This window comes from Rhinatrema bivittatum, chromosome 2 (genome assembly GCF_901001135.1).
Source record: "Rhinatrema bivittatum chromosome 2, aRhiBiv1.1, whole genome shotgun sequence".
NCBI classification, from domain to species: Eukaryota; Metazoa; Chordata; class Amphibia; order Gymnophiona; family Rhinatrematidae; genus Rhinatrema; species Rhinatrema bivittatum.
Genome location: NC_042616.1, coordinates 125,465,535 through 125,488,060, shown reverse-complemented (window position 1 = coordinate 125,488,060; position 22,526 = coordinate 125,465,535). Strand labels below are relative to the sequence as shown.

General features: G+C 48.0%; 1 protein-coding gene across 1 annotated transcript in view; it reads left to right on the top strand.

Annotated features, from left to right (window-relative positions):
• CCDC7 (coiled-coil domain containing 7) overlaps positions 1-22,526 on the top strand; it is an 820,938-nt gene that overhangs the window by 55,857 nt on the left and 742,555 nt on the right. The window contains exon 3 of the mRNA XM_029587039.1: positions 717-770. Coding sequence (XP_029442899.1) covers positions 717-770 — 54 coding nt within the window. The remainder of the gene's footprint in view (positions 1-716; positions 771-22,526) is intronic.

Here is a 22,526-nt window from a genome sequence, read left to right as displayed (position 1 = left end):
TCTACCACATAAATTGGAGATATTAAAAGGGGCGTGCACTGACGCTATTCCCAGTTTTACCACTTCATCCCCAATTTGCCCAGTTAAGAGGGACATAAGAACATAAGAACATAAGAAAATGCCATACTGGGTCAGACCAAGGGTCCATCAAGCCCAGCATCCTGTTTCCAACAGTGGCCAATCTAGGCCATAAGAACCTGGCAAGTACCCAAAAAGTAAGTCTATTCCATGTAACCATTGCTAATGGCAGTGGCTATTCTCTAAGTGAACTTAATAGCAGGTAATGGACTTCAAACCCCACTAGTTTAATAGCCTTCACTCCCGCAGTTAGCCTCGACCCTTAAAACCCTGCAGATTTGCCTACTTTTCTTTCTTTCTTTTTTAACTTACACATCATCTGTAGCAGAAGTAAAATTACAGGGCAGGGGGTCTCAGTACGCACCGGGTCCTGTCAGTATTTACACGCAAATCTTAAGTTCACACCCCAAAATGCCCATGCCTCGCCCCTTTTTGAAAATTGTGTGCGCTGCAGCAGATATGCGCGTATCTCGATGGCTTTTAAAATGTGCTTGGCGCACACGAGCCTGACTTTTTCGTGCATTCCCTAATTAATGCATGTGTAGGGCTTTTAAAATTCACCTCTAAGGAAAGAGTAAATACACTGATATTAAGAAACTAAAAATATGTGAATAATTTGTTTTGCTTTTTATCTACAGGGTGTCCGTGATTTAGAAGAAATGTATGATAGCACTGAAGAGAAAAATGCAATGGTATGTATATGTATTTATATTTATTTAACAGATTTATACCTACACAATCCAACACATTATTTAATTTGCTTATTTTTCTGTTGGCTTGTCAGTGTTCATTAACGTTGTAAAGATAATTTAGCATTTTTTTGCTGATTGCCCCTCCACAATGTATTGATTTTCTAGTTCAGTGGTTCTCAACCTTTTTTTGGCTGGGACACAATTGACAGATGGTTCTCTCATGTGTGACACACTGAACATGTGACCGTCATGGGGCTAAATGTCAACATACATTCTGCATCCTCAGGAACCCCCTCGACCCCCAACAATAGGTGCAGAGCAGAACTAAGGCATTACCTGTACAACTCACCATACAAAAAAGATATTCTGAATCTGATGACATTGCAGTAAAAGCAATACAAACTCTCTTTACTGGCAGGCACAATACCCCTCCTTATGAAAAGACAGTCATTTACCACTAATGCATGTCCTGTTGAGAAAACACAACAAATAAGATTGATATAAATGCCTACATGCTAGTAAAATACCTCACCTTGGTCACACACACAGAACTGACCTTTACCACAAATTATAAATATGGAGACAAACTGGAATGGAAAACCAAAAAAGCCACTTTGCATGCAGTGCAAACCTGGAGAAATGGAAAGAGAAATATAGCACCTTACATAGTCCCAGGATCTGCAGTAATGCACACAAACTAATCCGCACAAAGTTACAGTTGTATTATGGAACACACTCAAACAGTAACAACCCTATCTATGAAAAGGCAACACTACAAATATTAAACCAGGCCCTAAACACTAATACACCTCCTATTAGGAAAACAAAACAAGCCAAGCTGCTATAGATCCCCACACAGAAATAATTGTAAAACCATACTAATAAATGTTACAAAACAGCTGATGAACAGAATAACATCCAACAATTAAAAACTTATAAAAATTATTAAAAATTGTCCAAATATCAATAAGATATTTCAAAATAGCAGACATCACATAATACCCAATAATTAAAATGACAGTCAATCAAGAATAATAAACTTAAAAAGCCACCTTTACTTACCCTCTCCAGCAACTCTCCTACTCCTTTCCCTTGCAGGCCAATAGCACACACCTGAAGCAGCAAGGGCTGCTGAAGCTCTGTCCTCACAGTCCACTTCCTTAGGGCCCACAACCAGTCACTCACAAACAGTCTGTGTCTCACACATACCAGTCACCTCCCTAACCAGTCTCTTTTTCACATACACACACACCAGTCACCTCCCTGACCAGTCTCTCTTCCTCACAGACACACAGCAGTCACCTCCTTGACCAGTCTCTCTGTCTCTCACACAGAAACACATCACCTCCCTGAGCAGTCTCTCTCTCACAAAAACATCACCTCCGACCAGTCTTTCTCTCAATCACACACATGCTCTCGCACTTGCATACAAGCTCTCAATAACACACAAATGCTCTTGCTCCCATTCTACCACTCACACACAAAGCTGCCACTCACGCACCCAGGCACCCATTCTATCACACACACATACACACAAGCTGCCATTCACACACAAGCAAGTTTCCTCTCTCACATGGAGCCTCTTCTTATTGTTTGGCTCAATAAGCCTGGCCTCTTCTCTTCAGCTGCCTCCAGCAGTGGCACGCAGCGACTCTCTGCTCTTTAGCTGCTGCCAGCCTGGCCTCCGGCGGCGGCACGCAGGATCTCTCCCCTCTTCAGCCTCCGGCGTCACGCAGAGTCTCTCCACTCTTCAGCCGCCATCGGCCTGGCCTTTGGCGGCAGCATGTAGCATTACTCCTCTGCTAACTGCATCGGCCCACCAGAGGATGATCTATTCCCTGATAGGCCAATCCACCCCTGGGAAGAAGGGAAGCAGAACTGGGGCAGGGGGACACCGGGAGCCACGACACACCGGTTGAGAATCGCTGTTCTAGTTCATTTTGAACTTTCCCTGTTGTGAAGTTGCCATTGATTTTAAGGGAGTAGGAGCGAGATAGCATGCTAGCTTTGGTAGTGCTGGTAGAAGAGGTTTAAATATTGTAGTTTCAACAATTTTTTATTTTCCAAATAACACCTCCTGCGGGGCTGGGGCTCTGTGACCCCACAGGTAATATCAATACAAAGAACAGTTTTACAGTATAATGAAACATACAATTCATACTTTCCCCTTAGCCCATCCACTTCCCTGCTCACCCATTTCCAGAAAAACCATGTCCACCAAAAGGAACTGTGTAACAATATACAAAATAAAAATAAAAGGCTCTTGTTAGGCATTCAAAATAAGACTCCGGGAATGATGCAGCAACAATTGGAGATAGCAGTTCCATACCAGCAAGAATTTCCACCGATGAAGCAGGGAGGTCTTAGATGCCATATTGTCCATCTGCATCATAGAATATAGGTAATTTCTCCACATCCAGAAAGTTGGTACGTGTGATCCTTTCCAGAGAAGGAGAATGAGGCGTTTTCCTACTAGGCTGGCCTTCCGGACAAACAGACGAGGACCTTGGCCCCGAATAGTTAAAGGGGAAATGCAGTCGAATGGAAGTTCCTCCAGAGAGACGGGATGGACATATCCAAAAGGTCTGCAAAGTATTGAGATGTACGACCCCAGAAGCATTTAATCGGGGGGCACTCCCAAAATAAATGAAACATTTGACACATAACGCTGAAGTGGATAGTTTGGGGGAAATATATGCTCTGCAGAGGAATTTAAACTACATTTCCCAGTAATACATATTTGTGGAAGCAGCGGAAATACGCCGAAAACAAATCTGGAAGGTAGAAGGAGCAAGGGCAAATTGGCGATCCTTATTCCATCTCTCCTTCAGATTAGAGCAGGTATCCATTCTCACCAAATTCCTAAGCCCTTTATAATAGACCGACAAGGATAACTGATCTGGTTTGTCAAAGAGGAGGAGGTTATCCAACGCATGAAAAACCGTTGGAAGACGTGCCTCTGGGGGTATGGATTTAATATAATGCTGTACCTGTAAGTACGAAAACACATGAGAGCTATTTATACCATATAATTCTCTCTGATTCTGGAATGCGAGGGTCATGCCTTCCCCATTTAACATGTGCCCAATTGCGTAAGACCTTTATCAGCCCAGCGTCCAAAGACCCGGGCGTGCAAACCAGGTGTAAATGCAGTGTTATCCCTTATGGGCAATAGATAGGCACACATACGGGGAATGCCCAATTTTTTAATTAAGCGGATCCACGTAAGCCGGATTGGTTCCAGTAAGACATGGTGTTGTAATGAGGCTGGGAGGCCATTAATATGTTCCCAACAGACAAGCTTAATTTACACACATAGTTTATTGAAATGAATTGTTACCGCACTATGATGGCACATGATGAATTTGTAATCTATACCACTCACATTTTTATTATCGTGCCTTGCTGTAAACCGTTGTGACGGTTATCTAACTTAACGACGGTATAGAAAAGTTTTAAAATAAATAAATAAATTAGTGGGCGCCTGCAGAACATAACGCAGATCCAGAGGGGCCACTAAGGCCTTCTCAGTAGAAAGATTCACATATGAAGAATGACTCACTGTCCATTCCCTAATAATCTGCAAGTTCTCAGCCAGATTATATGTGGCTAAATCAGGAACCCCCAATCCTCCTTGCCCCATCTCTCTTTCAGCCAGTTTAAGGGTATGTGGGCCTTTTTCCCCTGCCAATTAAAGGAACATAAAGCCTTATCCAGGGTTGCTAAATCCCGATTCTTAAGCTGCAGTGTCAGACTCTGAATAACATAAAGCCATTTTGGGAGGAGAATAGTTTAAAAAAGGTTAATGTGTCCCCCCACAGGGGCAGCGGCAGATCCCGCCATTCCTGCAATTTACTCAGTGTATGTTGTAACACTGGGGGAATATTGAGGTGATAAAGCTGGGTTAAATTAGTGGATAAATAAACCCCCAAGTAGCGAATAGAATCAGCAGCCCACTGCTCCCCAATCCTTTTTAAGTGTCTCAGGGAAGGCTAAGGCGTCCGACTTATCCCAATTTAACCGAAGGCCTGAAAAGGTCCCAAAATCGTGGAACAGCTTTAGCAGGAAGCGAGTGGACTCCGTCAAGAAGACCAAAATGTCATCTGCAAATGTGGCATATTTAAATATGGTCTCTTGGAATTTGATCCCCCCTGATTGCGCTAATGGATTGGATGGAGAGAAGGAGGGGTTCGAGGGTTAGGATGAAAAGCAGCGGAGAAAGGGGGCAGCCCTGTCTGGTCCCTCTGTTAATCAAGAAAGGGTCAGACCGTGAACCATTAACAATAATAGATGCCATCGACCCCGTATATAGCAGAATGATCACTTTAGAAAACAACCCCTCAAACCCCATATCTGGCAGATACTGAAATAGGTAGCTCCATTCCACTCTATCAAATGCTTTCTCAGCGTTGACGCTAACTACCAGGTAGGGTTCTTCCACTCTGCCACAAGAGCCATTGCATTAAGTACAAACTTAATATTAGTTAAAGCATAATGCTGATGCACAAATCCCACTTGACCTGGAGCAATCAAAACAGGCAAAATATTGGCCAAACGGTCTGCCAGTATTTTTGCCAGCAATCTTTGGACAAAATTTAACAAGGAGATTGGCTGGTAGGAGACCGGGGAGAGGGGATCCTTGCCTGGCTTAGGTATGAGAGTTATGTAGGCAGAGTTAGTGTGTGTGGGATATTCGCCCCGATGGACCAGCTCGTTAAACGCCAGCACTAAAGGAGAGCCTAGGGAATATACCAGGGTTTTGTAAAATTCAGCAGTGAACCCTTCCAGGCCGGATGCCTTTGAACGTTGCGTGCGACAGATGGCTCTGATAACCTCATCTGCTGTAATAGGTCCATTCAAGTAAGTGCACTGAGCAGAGGTTAACTGAGATAAAGCAATGAGTGAACGAAAACTTGCATACCCTTCATTCTGCCTTCCCTCCGAAGCATACAACTCTGATTAATATCTCCAAAAGGAAGAAACAATGGTAGGGGTGTGATTAACCATGTGGCCTGAAGATACTTTCAAGGCAGTGACACGCCTAGGTCCCTGCACTGATTTAACAAATTTTCCAATAATTTCACGGATTTGTTGCTAAACTGGAAAAGTTTAAACTGATAGTAAACCAGGCTTTTTTGTGTCCTTTGGTGAATTAAGGGCAGTTTGAATTGACATATACTTAGTATGGACAGCCTGCAATATCTTTTTTGCCCGTTGCAATTGCGCGCTAAGAGCCAGTAAGCGTTTATCTATCATCTTCCATCGATGGGCAAAATAGGAAATAATATCCCCACGTAATATACTGCCTTAGCAGTGTATCAAAACAAGACAGGATTATCCGCGTGGTCGCTATTAAAAAAACGCATAATCAGACCATTTGGTATGCAAATAATCCTGAAATTGGGAATTTTCAGCCAAAAAGTATGGATAACACCAAAGGGGACTCAATCAAGAGGGGATGAACTCCGCAAACTCAAGCCAAACCGGCGCATGATCAGAAATAATAATATCCTCTATGCACGTATCAGCAATTTTAGAAAAGGCATGCGCACTGACCAACAAGTAGTCTAGCTGGGAATGAGAGGAGTGGGCCCTAGATATGTGAGTGAAGTCCCTGTCAGTGGGGTGCAGGGTCCTCCAAGCGTCGACCAAATGAAGGGATTGCTCAAAAAATAAAATCCCCTTACTTGGCCTCCACTCCAAAGAAATGGACTGGGAAACATCTAAAGCTGGGTCCTTGACCGCATTGAAATCCCCCCCCCCTCCCCCCAGGAGGGTGTGCGTTGCATAAGGCAATAAGATACTATAAAGGTTCCTAAAAAAGGTTGAATCATAGGTGTTGGGGGCATACAAAGTGCATAAAACGTCAGGAACATTATCGAGGTCTGCAATTAACACTATATAACGGCCCAAGGGGGCCTTCATTTCTTTCTGGACCGTAAAGGACAGATTTTTATGAATCAATATAGCGACTCCCGCTGATTTTAGTAATTGCCGAGGCAAAGTACACTGCTCCCAACTAGCTTTGACATAATTTTTTATATTCCAGATCAGTGAGATGTGTTTCTTGTAAAAATACTATATCTGGAATACAAATTGCATAAAACTTCAGGGGTCTCCCTATCCAATAAGCAAACAGACAAAAATAGGGATGCTGACCAAGAACAAAGATCGACGCAGTTAGTCTAACATAAAAATAGTGAGCATACCCACCCCCCCCGTCCCCACCTCCTCATCTCCCATCAAAATACCCCAAGGGGTATTGGAGATCACCACTTGACATGCTGGGCTCTGTCTTGAGCCCCAGCCCCATCCCTACAATATGGACAGATCAGTCTCCACACTGGAAGGATCAAAGGACATGAACAAAAGCCTCTTCCCCCTGGGAAGCCTTGCTGCGAAAGAGCTGCCCGAGAGGAGAGGGGCGCAAGGGACTGAGCCTGGGAGATAGCGAGCTGACTTCCGCCCTCCCCCCCGACGTCATCTGGGAGAGACGGCTGCGACTACTTAAACCAAGCCGCAGCGTCAGGTCAATGGAAGCCTTGCTGCGAAAGAGCTGCCCGAGAGGAGAGGGGCGCAAGGGACTGAGCCTGGGAGATAGCGAGCTGCCTTCCGCCCTCCCCCCCGACGTCATCTGGGAGAGACGGCTGCGACTACTTAAACCAAGCCGTAGCGGCGCGCAGCCAAAGCCGTGCGCCAAAGGGGCGCACCCCTTGGGGAGAATTGCTCCAGGATCATCCATTTTAAATCTGAATGGATGGGGAAAAAAAGAAAAATGAAGTTAGCGGTTTCTACACCAGTAGCAAAGGAGGTAAAGGGTCCTATGGATTTTCATCTAGCGAGAAGGGTGAGTCAGACTTCGAGGGAAATCATTTCGGATATCTCCTTTTCGTCGGGTGCGACAGCTAGTTCCTCCCCAGACCAGTTATCCAATATATTACCAGTCAGTGAAGGGGTTAGTGATGTTATAACTACCCCAAGTCTGATTGATTTAAGATCTACCAAGGAAAGTAAGAATGATCCATCTGTTTAGGTTCCTATTATTACTGTGGAAGGTGGAGATAATACAGCTGTGAGTGCAACTGATTTGTTAATACCCCCAGTACCGGAACCTGACAATATTACTCTCCTTGATGTATGGAAAGCTGTTACCAAGATGGAGAGGAATTTATCTCTATCTATGGCCCAATCCACAAATTTCTTTGCCCAGACTAAGGAAACTCTGAAGGACTATGAAAAGCGTATTGAACACATGGAACAAGCAGGGATAGCCTCGGCAGCACAAATTACATCTTTGCAGACAAGTGGAGCCACCTTTATTAAAGATACTTTGATAATGTATAAGCAAATTGAAGGCTTGGAAAATAGCTTAAGAAGTAAAAATCTACGGTTCTTGAATTTTCCTTTTACAAGGCTATTATCAGCACAGGAACTGTTTAAGAAATATGTAAAAGAAATTTTAGGTTTATCGAATGATTTGCTGATTTCTAAGATATATTATATTTCTAATATGAAAAGAGTGGGGGAAGTACCTGAAGGGGGAATAGATTTACTATCTGCAGAAAGTCCAAATTTAACATCATTTTTGGAGGTGTCAGTAGACGATATCCAAACAAGAGCCAAATTGATTGTGGCTTTTGGTTTGGAGCAAGAGAAAAATATGGTAATGTAGAAATACTTTAAAAATAGAGGCTTCAAATTTTGTGGTCAAATAGTCCAGGCTTTTCCGGATGTCTCAAGGGCTACGCAGTCAAGAAGGAAACAATTTCTTATAATGAGACAGAGGGTGGTTTCCTTGGGAGCCACCTTCTTTCTCAAATTCCCTTGCAAATGTATTATTGTATACCAAAAAAATGTTTGTCTTTCTTGATCCTGCACATTTAGAAGTTTTTCTTTTGGATAAGGGTGGATGAGGGAAGTATATCAGCTTTATTGGATAATGTAACTGGTTTAAATGGAAAAATGGCTCTAAGTATTCAAATTGTTTGAATCTTCCTAAAGAATTTTTTTTTTCTTCTTTATTTGATGGCTTCCCAGATTGTGGACTTAAAAATTGGTAAAACATAAAAGTAATTTCTTTTTATTCTAGTTTGTAAAAGTTTGGTTTGTTTTTTCCAAAAACTTTACCTGTTATTTCTTTCTCATTGTAAATGTATTAAGAAATTGAATAAAGTATAAATTGAAAAAAAAAAAAAAAGCCTCTTCCCCCTGAAACCAGGGAGAAGGATGAAGCATCAATCTTGGCCCGTTTTATAAAAATGATGAAACAATAAGTCTCTGAGTCAATCTATAAAGGAACATGGGGGCAAACAGGCCCGCCCCGGCTGCAACAATCGACGGCCAACAGTAGAAAACATGCAATAAAAATTAAAATAGAACATCCAACCAAAAGAAGGCCCAGGGACCCACATTCAGAGCCCAGTTCAGGATGGCCCATAGGTCTCAGAATAATCCAAGCGTGGCCGTGGCCCACAAAATAGGCCACTTGTCCTGACCTAAAACTCGAGAACCCAGGTATTCCTCAGCCTCTTACAGATACCAGTTAGACTAGCCAAATAATGGTAGCGAAAGAAGAAATAACTGTCACAGCTAAAGTTAATCTCCCGATTCTCCCCGACTGTTCGATCCAGTTTTCTCCTGCTCAGCCACAAAACGCTGAAGGTCTTCTGCATCTGTAAACCATCGCACTCCTCCGGGGGCTTGTACCCGCACCTTAGCAGGGCATACCATTACAGCACGAATCCCCAGCGTGAACAGCTTGCTACAGGAAGGAGCGAGGACCTGTTGCTGCACCACCAGCGAAGCGGAGTAGTCTTGAAAGACCAGGATCTTTTTATTATTATGTACCAGAGCTTTCCCGGAACGCAGAATGTGCAGCATTTCTGCTTTGTGCTCAAAGTTGAGGATTTTCGTGATGACCACCTGAGACTTGTCAGAAGTCGATCTGTTAGGCCCCAACCTGCGCGCCCATTCCACACGGAGAGGGCCTTGCGCCTGGGAAAGGCCCAGCTCTTGCGATAGCCACGTTTCCAAGAAGCTGGAGAGGTCTCCCTCCTCCAGGGATTCAGGCAGACTGACAAAGCGCAGGTTTAATCGGCGGGAGCAGTTCTCCAAATCGTCGATGCGTGCCTCCTGTTTCACTAATGAAGCTTTCAGTTGGGCAATCTCTGTTTGGGCAGCAGGGAGGCCATCTCGGGTGACTGGGTGTCTGGCAGGCTATGAACCTCGCCGAATCTCGCTTCATAGCCTGCCAGGTTTCCTGACAGCTCTATTAATTGTGCTGAGATTTTTTTAAACTCGTGCAAGAGCTTCTACTACGGCCATTTTTATGTCTGCTACCGCCACCGCATGCACTGTGTCCGGAGGCCCCGCATAATCGTCTGGCTGTGAGTCGGCAAGGCTGGCTTTGTTCTTCTCCCAATCCTTTTTTGCCATCTGAGACGCCATTTAAGCCAATATTTAGTCCCAAAAATGTTACTCACAATAAAGGATCTGCTGGAGTTGTAAAAATTATTAATTGACAGGTGTGGATGGGGCTGGATGCACGGACCAGGACATGAGAGGGGACCTCACATTTGTCCCCCTCAGTGCATTACGTGATCTCCTTAAATACTGTAAAGAGAAAAGAGATAATACATTTTGAAAAGTAATAGTTATTTGATGCCTAGTAAGATGTAGTTATCTTTTAAGAACATATCTACAGTATTTGAAAATTGCACTCATAATGCACATATATTTATAGTGTGTATATATATTTCTCACAGGACAAGCAGGATGGTAGTCCTCACATATGGGTGACATCACAGAATGGAGTCCAATCACGGAACACTTTTGTCAAAGTTTCTAGAACTTTTGGCCCCTATTGGGCATGCCCAGCATGGCACTAAACCTTCAGCCAGCAGGGGTCCCTCTTCAGTCTTCTTTTTTCCGCGCAGCAGTAGCCACGGGGGTTAAGAAGCTCCATAGAGATTCCTGACAGGAATTTTTCCCATGGAATTACTAAAGTTTCAAACCCCACAGGGGTCCCTCCTTCGAATTTTTGACTCCGCGGTACTCCGGTACATTTTTTACCCGGTTTCAATCGATTCCCATCGAGTTTGGTCCTCGCGGCCTACTGGCAGTCGACCGTACTGCGGCTAAATTTTTCAAAGCCCATGGCGTCGGGGTTCCGTCGGTGCCCGGACTGTCCTCATACCATGTCCATTACAGACCTGCATAAAGTCTGTGTAATGTGTCTCGGGTGCGAGCATGATGTCCTGACTTGCACCAAATGTGCCTTAATGACACCAAAAGGTCACAAGGCCAGAATGGAAAAAATGGAACTTCTCTTCCGTTCTCAAACTCCGACGCCGTCTATTGCATCGACGTCATCTGAACCGGCACCGTCCACTTCGCGCCAGTATCGGCCACCGGCCGGTGACCGTCCGGCATCGACGACTTCTCAGCCTTCAACTTCCTCTACTCCCCCTCAGGACCGAGGGGTTCATAGAGAGAAACATCGGCATCAACACCGCAAGTCTCGGACTATCGAGGAAAGAAAATCTTCGACCTCGCCATCATCCGAGCCGCCATCGAGGAAACCCCGTCCAGAAAAGGCACCGACCCTTTCTGCGACCGGGTCACCGAGGCAACCCTCACCCGGACGGGTATCGGGAGCCGTGACTCCGCCTCTAACGGTGGTCCCTCCAGCTATGCCTCTGCCTCCTCCTTCCCTTCTGGAGCCGGGGCTGCTTGCTCCAGGCCTCCGTGAAGAACTGGACCGGATGGTTCAGGAGGCCCTCGATAAGGCAATGCACAGACTTCAAGTTCCTCTGCCACCGAAACAGGTGCCGATTGTGGAACCAGCCACCGATCCGATTTAGGCAGCACCGGCACCGCTGCTCTCGAAGATGGAAGCGCTTATAGCCGCTTTTGCACCGATGGATCCTGGGTCACTGATGGCTCCGGTGACTTCCCTGCTTACCCTGTCATCGGGAGGGGAAACACCATTCCGCATTCCTCCATCGGGATTTCTTCCGATTCCTCAACCATCGATGCCAATGCACCCATCAGCACCACTGATCCATCCATCGATGCCCTCGATGCCTTCATCGGTGCCCCCAGCACTTCCCTTGATGCCTTTGGAACCTAGACCGGGACCTTCAGGAATACCATCGTCCCGTCCTCAGGCTCCTAGAGGGTCAGGTCCTGATCCCTATGACACCTGGACCGACGATTCTTCTCAAGACACCGATGATTTGCCATTGCCGCCTTCTCCTACTGAAAGCAGGAAGTGTTCTCCTCCAGAGGACCTATCCTTCATAAATTTTGTGAAGGAAATGTCTGAATTGGTTCCGCTCCAATTGCAGACTGAACAAGATGACAGGCATCAAATGTTGGAGCTGTTACAATTCCTGGATGCTCCCAAGGAAATAACCTCCATCCCTATTCACCAGGTTCTTTTGGATCTCCTCAAAAAGAACTGGGAACACTCTGGTTCTGTTGCTCCAGTCAACAGAAAAGCTGATACCACTTATTTGGTCCAGTCAGCCCCAGGATTCCAGAAACCTCAGCTGGATCACCAATCTGTGGTGGTAGAATCTGCTCAAAAAAGGGCAAAAAGATCAAAACCCCCACTCTTCCTTTCCCCCAGGTAAGGAATAGAAATTCCTGGATGCCATTGGCCGGCATGTCTTCCAGGGATCGATGCTTATCTCTCGGATCGCCTCCTACCAGCTATATATGACCCAGTACAACAGAGTCTTATTCAAACAGATACGGGACTTTGCAGAGTCTCTGCCTCAGAAATTCCAAGAACAACTTCTAACGCTAGTACACAAGGGTTTTGAGGCAGGAAGGCATGAAATAAGATCTTCTTATGATATCTTTGACACCGCTTTCAGGGTATCTGCAACTGCTATTTCGGCAAGAAGATGGGCCTGGCTTAAGTCTTCGTACTTGCGCCCTGAAGTACAAGACATATTATCTGATCTGCCCTGCATAGGAGACAATCTGTTTGGGGAACAGATTTAGCGGACGGTGGCGGAACTCAAGGACCATCATGGGACCCTTCGCCAGCTCTCTCTGATGCCCTCTGAGTATTCCTCCAAACAGCCTTTCAGGAAGGATACTAAAAAGTAATTCTTCCATCCAAAGAAATCCTATCCACCACAGTTTAGGACTCATTCCATGAGACCTTTCCAAAAGGCCCAGTCTCATCAACCTCGTAAACAAAAGCTGCAAGCAGCTCCTCAGCCGGGCCCTGCTTCCAGTTTTTGACTCCTGCATAGAGAGCAGCAGCCAGTTTTCACTATCTCACATACCAGTGGGAGGTCGATTGTGCCATTTCAACAACAGGTGGCACACAATCACCTCAGACCAGTGGGTCCTTACCATAATCTCTCAAGGTTATCGCCTGAACTTTCTCTCCATTCCACCGGACTCCCCACCTCTACCAGCGTGGAGAACATCCGACCACTTACTACTCCTGGAGCAGGAGGTCTCCCTCCTCCTCCAGTCCAGAGCAATAGAACCAGTACCTTACTCTCAACAAGGCCTAGGATTCTATTCCCAGTACTTTCTAATCCCCAAAAAATTGGGAGGCATTCGTCCAATTCTGGATCTACTTGCCCTCAACAAGTACCTCCAACGAGAAAAGTTCAAGATGGTAACTTTGGGTTCCCTCCTTCCTCTTCTGCAAAGAGGAGACTGGCTCTGCTCTCTTGATCTCCAAGATGCGTACACACATATTGCATTAATCCATCTCATCGCAGGTTCCTGAGATTTCTAGTAGGCCCCAAGCACTATCAATACCGAGTGCTCCCATTCGGCCTGGCATCTGCACCACGAGTCTTCACCAAGTGCCTTGTAGTAGTAGCAGCCTTCCTCAGGACTCAAGGTGTTCACGTCTACCCCTATCTAGATTTCGCTAGGATTTCTCGTCAACTACGCAAAATCCTGCTTAGTCCGGTCTCAAACTTTATCATTCATAGGGGCAGACTTGGACACCTTGCAGGCAAAGGCATTTCTGCCTCGACAGCAAGCTCTCACTCTCATCTCCCTCGCACACCAGCTACAGTCTCAGCAATGCACGACTGCACGCCACTTCCTCATCCTACTGGGACACATGGTGTCCTCAGTATAGGTTACCCCAATGGCCCGCTTGGCCATGAGAGTCATGCAATGGACTCTAAGGTCACAATGGACTCAATCCGTCCAACCTCTGTCGACCACTGTCCACATCACCAACTCACTTCATCAGTCTCTAGCCTGGTGGAAAAATCAGATCAATCTCCTCCAAAGCCTGCCCTTCCAGGCTCCAGACCATCAAATAATTCTCACCACCGATGCTTCCAACCTCGGCTGGGGAGCCCATGTGGCCGATTTGCAAACACAAGGAACTTGGTCTCCAGAGGAAGCCAAACACCAAATCAATTTCCTGGAGCTTCGAGCAATCAGATATGCTCTCAGGGTATTTCAGGATCGCCTTTCCAATCAGGTCATCCTGATTCAGACTGACAACCAGGTGGCCATGTGGTACATCAACAAACAGGGAGGGATGGGCTCCTTCCTACTGTGTCAGGAAGCTGTGCAGATATGGGCGGAGGCTCTCTCCCACTCGATGTACTTCAGGGCCACCTATTTGCTGGGAGTGTACAATGTGTTGGCAGACAACCTAAGTCGTGCTTTCCATCCGCACGAGTGGTCCCTCAACCCCTCAATAGCGGACGCAATATTCCAACGTTGGGGTCATCCTCCCATAGATCTCTTTGCGTCACCTCAAAACCGCAAGGTAGAGAACTTTTGCTCTCTCCCTCGCAGCCAACACTCACAGCCAAGAGATGCATTCTCCCTCTCATGGCAACCGGTCTCCTATATGCATTCCCTCCACTTCTCTCGAAGACTCTCGTGTAGTTACGTCAGGACAAAGGATGCATGATCCTGATAGCACCTCACTGGCCTCGCCAAGTGGGGTGTCAAATACTTCAGGTTCTCTCCATTCGCAGGCACATTCCCTTGGGAACGGACCCGCTTCTGATCACTCAGAATGGTGGGTGCCTACACTGTTGTGACTGTCCAATCCGGAAGTGGATCCTTGGGCCGACCGTCGCCAAAGGACGGACGGGAGGCAGAACTCGATGGTGCAGACGAAGCTTCACCTGGAAACCCGTGATCCCTCCAGAGGATCTGTGGAGACCCGGGTTGCTAGGACTTAGGAGTCTTCGCCCTGGAAGCCCGAGATCCCCCCAGGAGGAGCCCGTAGGGACCCGGGCCGCTGGGACTTAGGTGAAGGCTGACGAATCCACGGACAGGAATACGAACCGGAGTCTAGGCAGGCAGCGAACAGGCGGAATGAAGACACGGTCCGGAGTCAGGGCAGGCGGAAAACAGGCAGAGTAGAGGTCACATGCTGAGGTCAAGGCAGGCGGCAAGCAGGCAGAGTAGGGGTCACGAGCTGAGGTCAAGGTAGGCGGCGAGCAGGCAGAGTACAGTGTCAAGACGAGTAGAATCCAGAAACCAGGCAAGCAGGACGAACCAGAATCAGGCAGGCAATATCAGGAACCAGGCAAGCAGGGAACAGGAACCAGACGATCCGACGGCAACTAGAACTCCACAGAGAGACCTCGTTGCAAGGCAAGTTTAGAAGCGCGAGGATCCCGGTTTAAATCCCCCACCCGGCGTCTGACGTCAAAGGGGGCGTGTCTGCACATCCGGGTGCAGACGCCTCAAAACGCGGCCCTTCGCGTGCGCGTTCCCCCGTCGAGGGGAGGAGTCCATGCCGGCGTTTCCACGAGGAAACGCTGCTGCTGTGCGGCCCTGGATGCCAGAAACCCGACGGTTCGTGGTGCCACGGAGCAAGGTAGGAGCCCGGTCACTAGGCTAGTGACCGGGATCGTAACAGTACCCCCTCCTTTACGCCCCCTCCGTAGAGGACCGGCCTTCCCGGGATTGTCCAGATGGAATTGGGTCAGCAGAGATTTGTCCAGAATGTTTCGAGCAGGTTCCCAAGAGTCCTCCTCAGAGCCGCAGCCTTCCCAGGACAGCAAATACTCCCACCGGCGATTGTGAAAGCGTACATCACGTACCTCGTGTACTTGGTAAACCGGGTCCTCAGGAGATGAAGCAGAGAGATCATCAGGAATGAGTTGATGAAAACGGGAGTGCACAACTGGCTTCAGGAGGGACACATGAAACACATTATGAATGCGCAGCGAAGATGGGAGACGGAGTCTGTAGGACACCAATCCTATACGCTCTGCCACCGGGAATGGACCACAGAACTTGGGAGCCAACTTGCGTGAATGACCAGGAAAATGCAGATTCTTGGTACTTAGCCATACCTTAGTACCGGGCAGTAACGCTGGAGCAGGACGTCGATGACGATTCGCTGTTGACTGTGCTTTCCGCGCTGCTGAAGAAAGTCGAGGTTGAAGCGCAGTCCAGAGATGATGAAGTTGAGTGGCTACAGTCTGCGCCGCCGGTGAAGCAACCTCCACGGGAAGTGGAATAGGAGGCCTGAGATGACGACCGAAGACTGTTTGAAATGGAGATTGGCCAGTGACTGAATGTTCGTGATTATTGTATGCAAATTCAGCCCAAGGTAGTAAGGAAACCCAATTATCTCTTTTCTCAGAAATGAAACTGCAAAGAAAGAACTTGAGGGACCGATTCATTCTTTCTGTTTGTCCATTACTTTGGGGGTGAAAAGCCGTAGAGAGATTCAACTGGACTCCAAATTTCTTACAGAGAGCTCGCCAGTAGCGAGCTGTAAACTGAGGTCCTCGGTCGGAGACAATGCTTTGTGGAAGACCATGGACTCGAAAGATGTGTTGTATAAAAAGATTTGCCAATTCTGGTGCTGTAGGAAGTTTGTCCAGAGGTACCAAGTGTACCATTTTAGAAAAACGGTCCACAATTACCCAAATTACCGTCTTACCCTCAGAGGGAGGTAGATCTACCACAAAGTCTGTGGCAATGTGCGTCCAGGGTTCCGTGGCAATTGGCAAAGGTTGCAGAAGACCCCAGGGCCGCCCCGTAAGAGGCTTCTGTCTGGCACATACTGGGCAGGATGCCACATGTTCTTGTACGTCCTGTCGCACCCGAGGCCACCAGTAGAACCGGTTCAGGAGAGCTAATGTTCTTTCTCGACCGGCATGACCTCCTGTAAGTGAGTCGTGAGCCCACTCCAGGACCTTCCTTCGGTCTCGTCGAGACACTACCACTCTCCCTTGCGTGGATACACTGGTGCTGGCCAGAGAGATCCTGGCCGGGTCAATAATATACTGTGGGGAATCATCTTTTTCCTCGAGGATAGTATTTCGAGACAGGGCATCGGCCCGAACGTTCTTAGAAGCCGGTCGGTATTTTAGAACAAAATCAAATCGGCTAAAGAACAAAGACCACCTAGCTTGCCTGGGATTGAGGCGCTGGGCTTGCGAAAGAAACTCCAAGTTTTTATGATCGGTATAAACCGTGACCTGATGCTGAGCTCCCTCTAGCCATTGTCTCCATGCTTCAAAAGCCAACTTGATGGCGAGAAGTTCCTTATCGCCTATACTGTAGTTACTCTCGGCAGGAGTGAATTTTTTAGAAAAGTAGGAACATGGCAGAAGATTCCCCGTACTGGAGTGCTGCGATAGTACCGCTCCTACCGCCACACTAGAAGCGTCCACTTCCACCACGAAAGGGCGTAACGGATCAGGATGGCGTAAGCAAGTTTCCAGCAGAAACGCGTCTTTCAAATCCTGAAATGCCTTACAAGCTTCATCAGTCCAATGACGAACATCCGCTCCTTTCCTTGTTAGGGCCGTCAAAGGTGCTACCAGCCGGGAATATCCCGGAATGAAGTGCCTGTAAAAGTTTGCGAAACCTAGAAAGCGTTGCAACGCTTTTAATCCAGTAGGCTGAGGCCATTTTTTGATGGCGGACACCTTCTCTGGGTCCATAGTGAATCCAGTGGCTGAAACAATATACCCTAAGAAGGGCAAAGAGTCCTGTTCAAAGAGACATTTCTCAAGTTTTGCGTAGAGGTGCTGATCCCGGAGAATCTGAAGGACCTGTCGAACTTGCCGGCGATGAGTGTCTAGGTCTCGCGAGAAGATGAGAACATCGTCCAGGTAAACTATAACACAGGTGTTCAATAGGTCTCTAAGAATCTCATTCATAAGATGCTGGAACACTGCGGGGGCATTACACAATCCGAATGGCATGACCAAATATTCATAGTGTCCGTCCCGGGTGTTGAAGGCGGTCTTCCACTCATCTCCGGGACGGATACGTACCAGGTTATAAGCCCCTCTTAAGTCCAGCTTAGTGAAAACTCGAGCCCCTTGAAGTCTGTCCAACAACTCCGGGATCAAAGGTAACGGGGTAACAGTTCTTCTTGGTAATACGATTTAAACCCCCGGTAATCAATGCAGGGCCGTAGTGACCCGTCCTTTTTGGCCACAAAGAAGAACCCTGCCCCCGCAGAAGATTTGGACTGACGTATAAAACCTTTAGCGAGGTTTTCCTTGATATAGTCTGACATGGCTTTAGTCTCTGGTTGGGATAGCGGATACACCCTACCCCGGGGAGGTGTTGTGCCAGGAAGCAGTTCAATGGCACAGTCGAAGGGACGATGTTGTGGCAGTAACTCTGCCCTTTCCTTAGAGAACACATCGGAATAATCGCTGTACGGAGCTGGAAGTAAGGGCCCGGCGTGTGCCAGAGCAATGGGTGGAACCACTGCAGACTTAATGCAGGATTGAAAACACCGTGGACTCCATTGGGAAATCTGTAAATCATCCCAGCAGATTACAGGAGAATGTTGCTGTAACCAGGGCAGGCCAAGAACTATGGGATGTGTTGACTTTTCCAAGACGAGGAAAGAGATCACCTCTTTATGAAGTAGTCTGGTCTGAAGAGTAATCGGAGTCGTAACCACCGAAATGCTCCCGGGCAATGGGGGTCCCTTGAATGGAGGTGACTCGTAACGGTGGTTCACGGGTTGTGTAGGTATTTGAAGGCGCTTAACCAGTGCGTGAGTGATGAAGTTCCCTCCAGCCCCCGAGTCAATCAGGGCCCGTGTCTCAAAAGCACCTCCAGGAAATTTTAAAGTTACAGGCACAGTACATTGAGGAGCAGCATTAAGGCAGCCCAGGAGACACTCCTCCATCACTCCTAGGCATGAGCGTTTCCCGGCCGTTCCTTACATTGAGAAAGGAAATGCCCCTTTCCCACCGCAATACAAACACAGTCCTTGGTCCGGCGGCGGCGTTTCTCTTCTTCAGTCAAGGCAGTCCTCCCCAACTGCATTGGCTCTTCAGAGGACGATGCTGCAGAAAGCCCCCGTGGGACCAGGAAGCCGGCGTAAGCGGTCTGGAGAAGGCTGGCGCTAGAGGCGACAACCGTCGTGGAGGCCGTACCTCCCTGGCCCTTTGTTGCAAGCGCTGATCAATGCGTCCAGCGAGTTCAAAGAGCGTGTCAAGGTCGTCAGGAAGATCTCTGGCAGCTAGCACATCCTTAATCCGACCTGCCAGACCTTCAAGAAAAATCCCCCGAAGGGCATCATCCCGCCACCCCACCTCAAGTGCAAGTGTGTGGAATTCCAAGGCATATTCCGCCAATGTGCATGCTCCCTGTCGGATCTGCAGTAAACTCAGACGTTGCCGAGGTCTGGCGAGCAGGCTCGTCGAAAGCGGCCGGAAACTCGCCACAAAGAGATCCAGATTCGAGAGTTGTGACGTCGTTCTTCTCCCACATAGGCGATGCCCAGTTCAGGGCCTTGCCATCCAGCAAGGAGAAGATGTACGCTACCTTGACTGAGTCGGTAGGAAAACTGGTTGGGAAGTAAAGCGAAACCGTACATAACATTGATTGAGGAATCCACGGCAGGCCTTGGCGTCTCCTGCGTATCGCGAAGGAGCAGGCAGCTGCGTAGGAGTCTGGAGCGTGACAACCGGAGCAGGTACAGGAACTGGAATCTGTGCAGGAGGCTCGGCATCCATGTGAGTAGCCATGCACTCTACCGTGGCTACTAATGAGTCCAACACCTGTTGCTGCTGTACCAGGCGTTGCGCAAGCCCCGGAATGGCCTGGAGACCAGCGAGATCTGCCGGATCCATGGCCTTGCAAACTGTTGTGACTGTCCCAATCCGGAAGTGGATCCTTGGGCCGCCGTCGCCAAAGGACGGACGGGAGGCAGAACTCGATGGTGCAGACGAAGCTTCACCTGGAAACCCGTGATCCCTCCAGAGCACTGTGGAGACCCGGGTTGCTAGGACTTAGGAGTCTTCGCCCTGGAAGCCCGAGGTCCCCCCAGGAGGAGCCCGTAGGGACCCGGGCCGCTGGGACTTAGGTGAAGGCTGACGAATCACGGACAGGAATACGAACCGGAGTCTAGGCAGGCAGCGAACAGGCGGAATGAAGACACGGTCCGGAGTCAGGGCAGGCGAAAACTGGCAGAGTAGAGGTCACAAGCTGAGGGTCAAGGCAGGCGGCAGCAGGCAGAGTAGGGGTCACGAGCTGAGGTCAAGGTAGGCGGCGAGCAGGCAGAGTACAGTGTCAAGACGAGCAGAATCCAGAAACCAGGCAAGCAGGACGAACCAGAATCAGGCAGGCAATATCAGGAACCAGGGCAAGGCAGGACGAACCAGAGTCAGGCAGGCAAGATCAGGAACCAGGCAAGCAGGGAACAGGAACCAGACGATCCGACGGCAAACTAGAACTCCACAGAGAGACCTCGTTGCAAGGCAGTTTAGAAGCTCGAGGATCCCGGTTTAAATCCCCACCCGGCATCTGACGTCAAAGGGGGCGTGTCTGCACATTCCGGGTGCAGACGCCTCAAAACGCGGCCCTTCGCGCGTGCGCGTTCCCCCGTCGAGGGGAGGAGTCCATGGTGGCGTTTCCATGAGGAAACGCCGCTGCCGTGCGGCCCTGGATGCCAGAAATCCGGCGGTTCGTGGTGCCACGGAGCAAGGTAGGAGCCCGGTCACTAGGCTAGTGACCGGGATCATAACATACGCCACCCCAATCTTCAAGCTTTGTCCCTGATGGCTTGGATATTGAAAGGTTAATTCCTCAGCCACTTAACCTTTCAGCGCCAGTTTCCCGTGTCCTTATTGCTTCATGGAAGCCTTCCACGAGAAAGTCTTACCTATATAAATGGAACAGGTTTAAGTCATGGTGTTCTTCTCAATCCCTTGATCCCTTTACCTGTTCCAGCAAAACGTTTCTAGACTATCTATGGCACTTGTCAGAATCAGGTCTAAAAATTTCCTCCATCAGAATGCATGTCAGTGCGGTGGCCGCCTTCCATAAAGGTGTCGGGGATGTTCCTATTTCAGTACAACCCCTTGTAACACGTTTTCTGAAAGGCTTGCTTTACCTCAAGTCTCCACTTCGCCCTCCAGCCCTTCTTGGGACCTCAATCTGGTTTTGGGTCGGCTCATGAAACCACCATTCGAGCCTCTCCAATCCTTTGGTCTTCGCTGTCTCACATGGAAAGTGATTTTCTTTTGGCAATCACATCTGCTCGCAGAGTTAGTGAGTTACAGGCCCTAGTTACCTATCTGCCTTACACTAAACTTCTGCAGGACCGGGCAGTACTCCGCACTCACCCTAAGTTCTTACCTAAGGTAGTATCGGAGTTTCATATTAATCAATCCATTATACTACTTACCTTCTTTCCCAGGCCTCACTCCAATCCAGGAAAACAGGCTCTGCATACCTTTGACTGCAAACGGGCTCTAGCCTTCTATCTAGACCGTACCGCTGTCCACAGGAAAAGCACTCAATTGTTTGTCTCTTTCCATTCCATCAAATTGGGGCAGCGTGTGGGTAAGCAGACTCTCTCTCTCCTCCTGGTTAGCGGACTGCATATCCTTTTGCTATGAGCAAGTAGGCATTCCGCTTCAAGACCATGTTAAAGCACACTCTGTGAGGGCCATGGCGACTTCAGTAGCGCACCTACGCTTGGTGCCGCTTCTTGACAATTGCAGGGCTGCTACCTGGAGTTCTCTCCATACCTTTACAGCCCATTATTGCTTAGACAAGACCGGAAGACAAGATTCCATCTTCGGCCAGTCTGTCTTGCGAAACCTTTTTACAACTTGATGTACCAACATCCTTCCGCCTGCCCGTTAGGGTTCAGGATGCCCTCTACCAAATTCCACCTCAGTCCTTGTGCCTATTGCACATCTTGAGTACATTTGGTGCATTTCTCGGACATCCTCAGCTCGGTACTCAACCATATGTGAGGACTACCATCCTGCTTGTCCTTTGAGAAAGTAAATGTTGCTTACCTGTAACAGGTGTTCTCACAGGACAGCAGGATGTTAGTCCTCATGAAACCCGCCTGCTGCTCCACGGTGTTGGGTTCGTTACATTTTCTTATTTTATTTTTTGGCACTTCCTGGTCTTTAAACAAGACTGAAGAGGGACCCCTGCTGGCTGCAGGTTTAGTGCCATGCTGGGCATGCCCAGTAGGTGCCTACTCAAAGTTCTAGAAACTTTGACGAAAGTGTTCCGTGATTGCGGCTCCATCCTGTGATGTCTCTCATATGTAAGGACTAACATCCTGCTGTCTGTGAGAACACCTGTTACAGGTAAGCAACATTTGTCTATATTATGTGTGTGTATATATGTGTATGTGTGTACATATATAAAATCTATAAATATATGTGCATTATGAGGGCAATTTTCAAAGGGATTTCCTCAGGTAAAAAATTTTTACTTGTGTAACTTGTCTGTCTGAAAATTTCCTACCTTGTATGTGGGAAAAAGTACCCACATAGT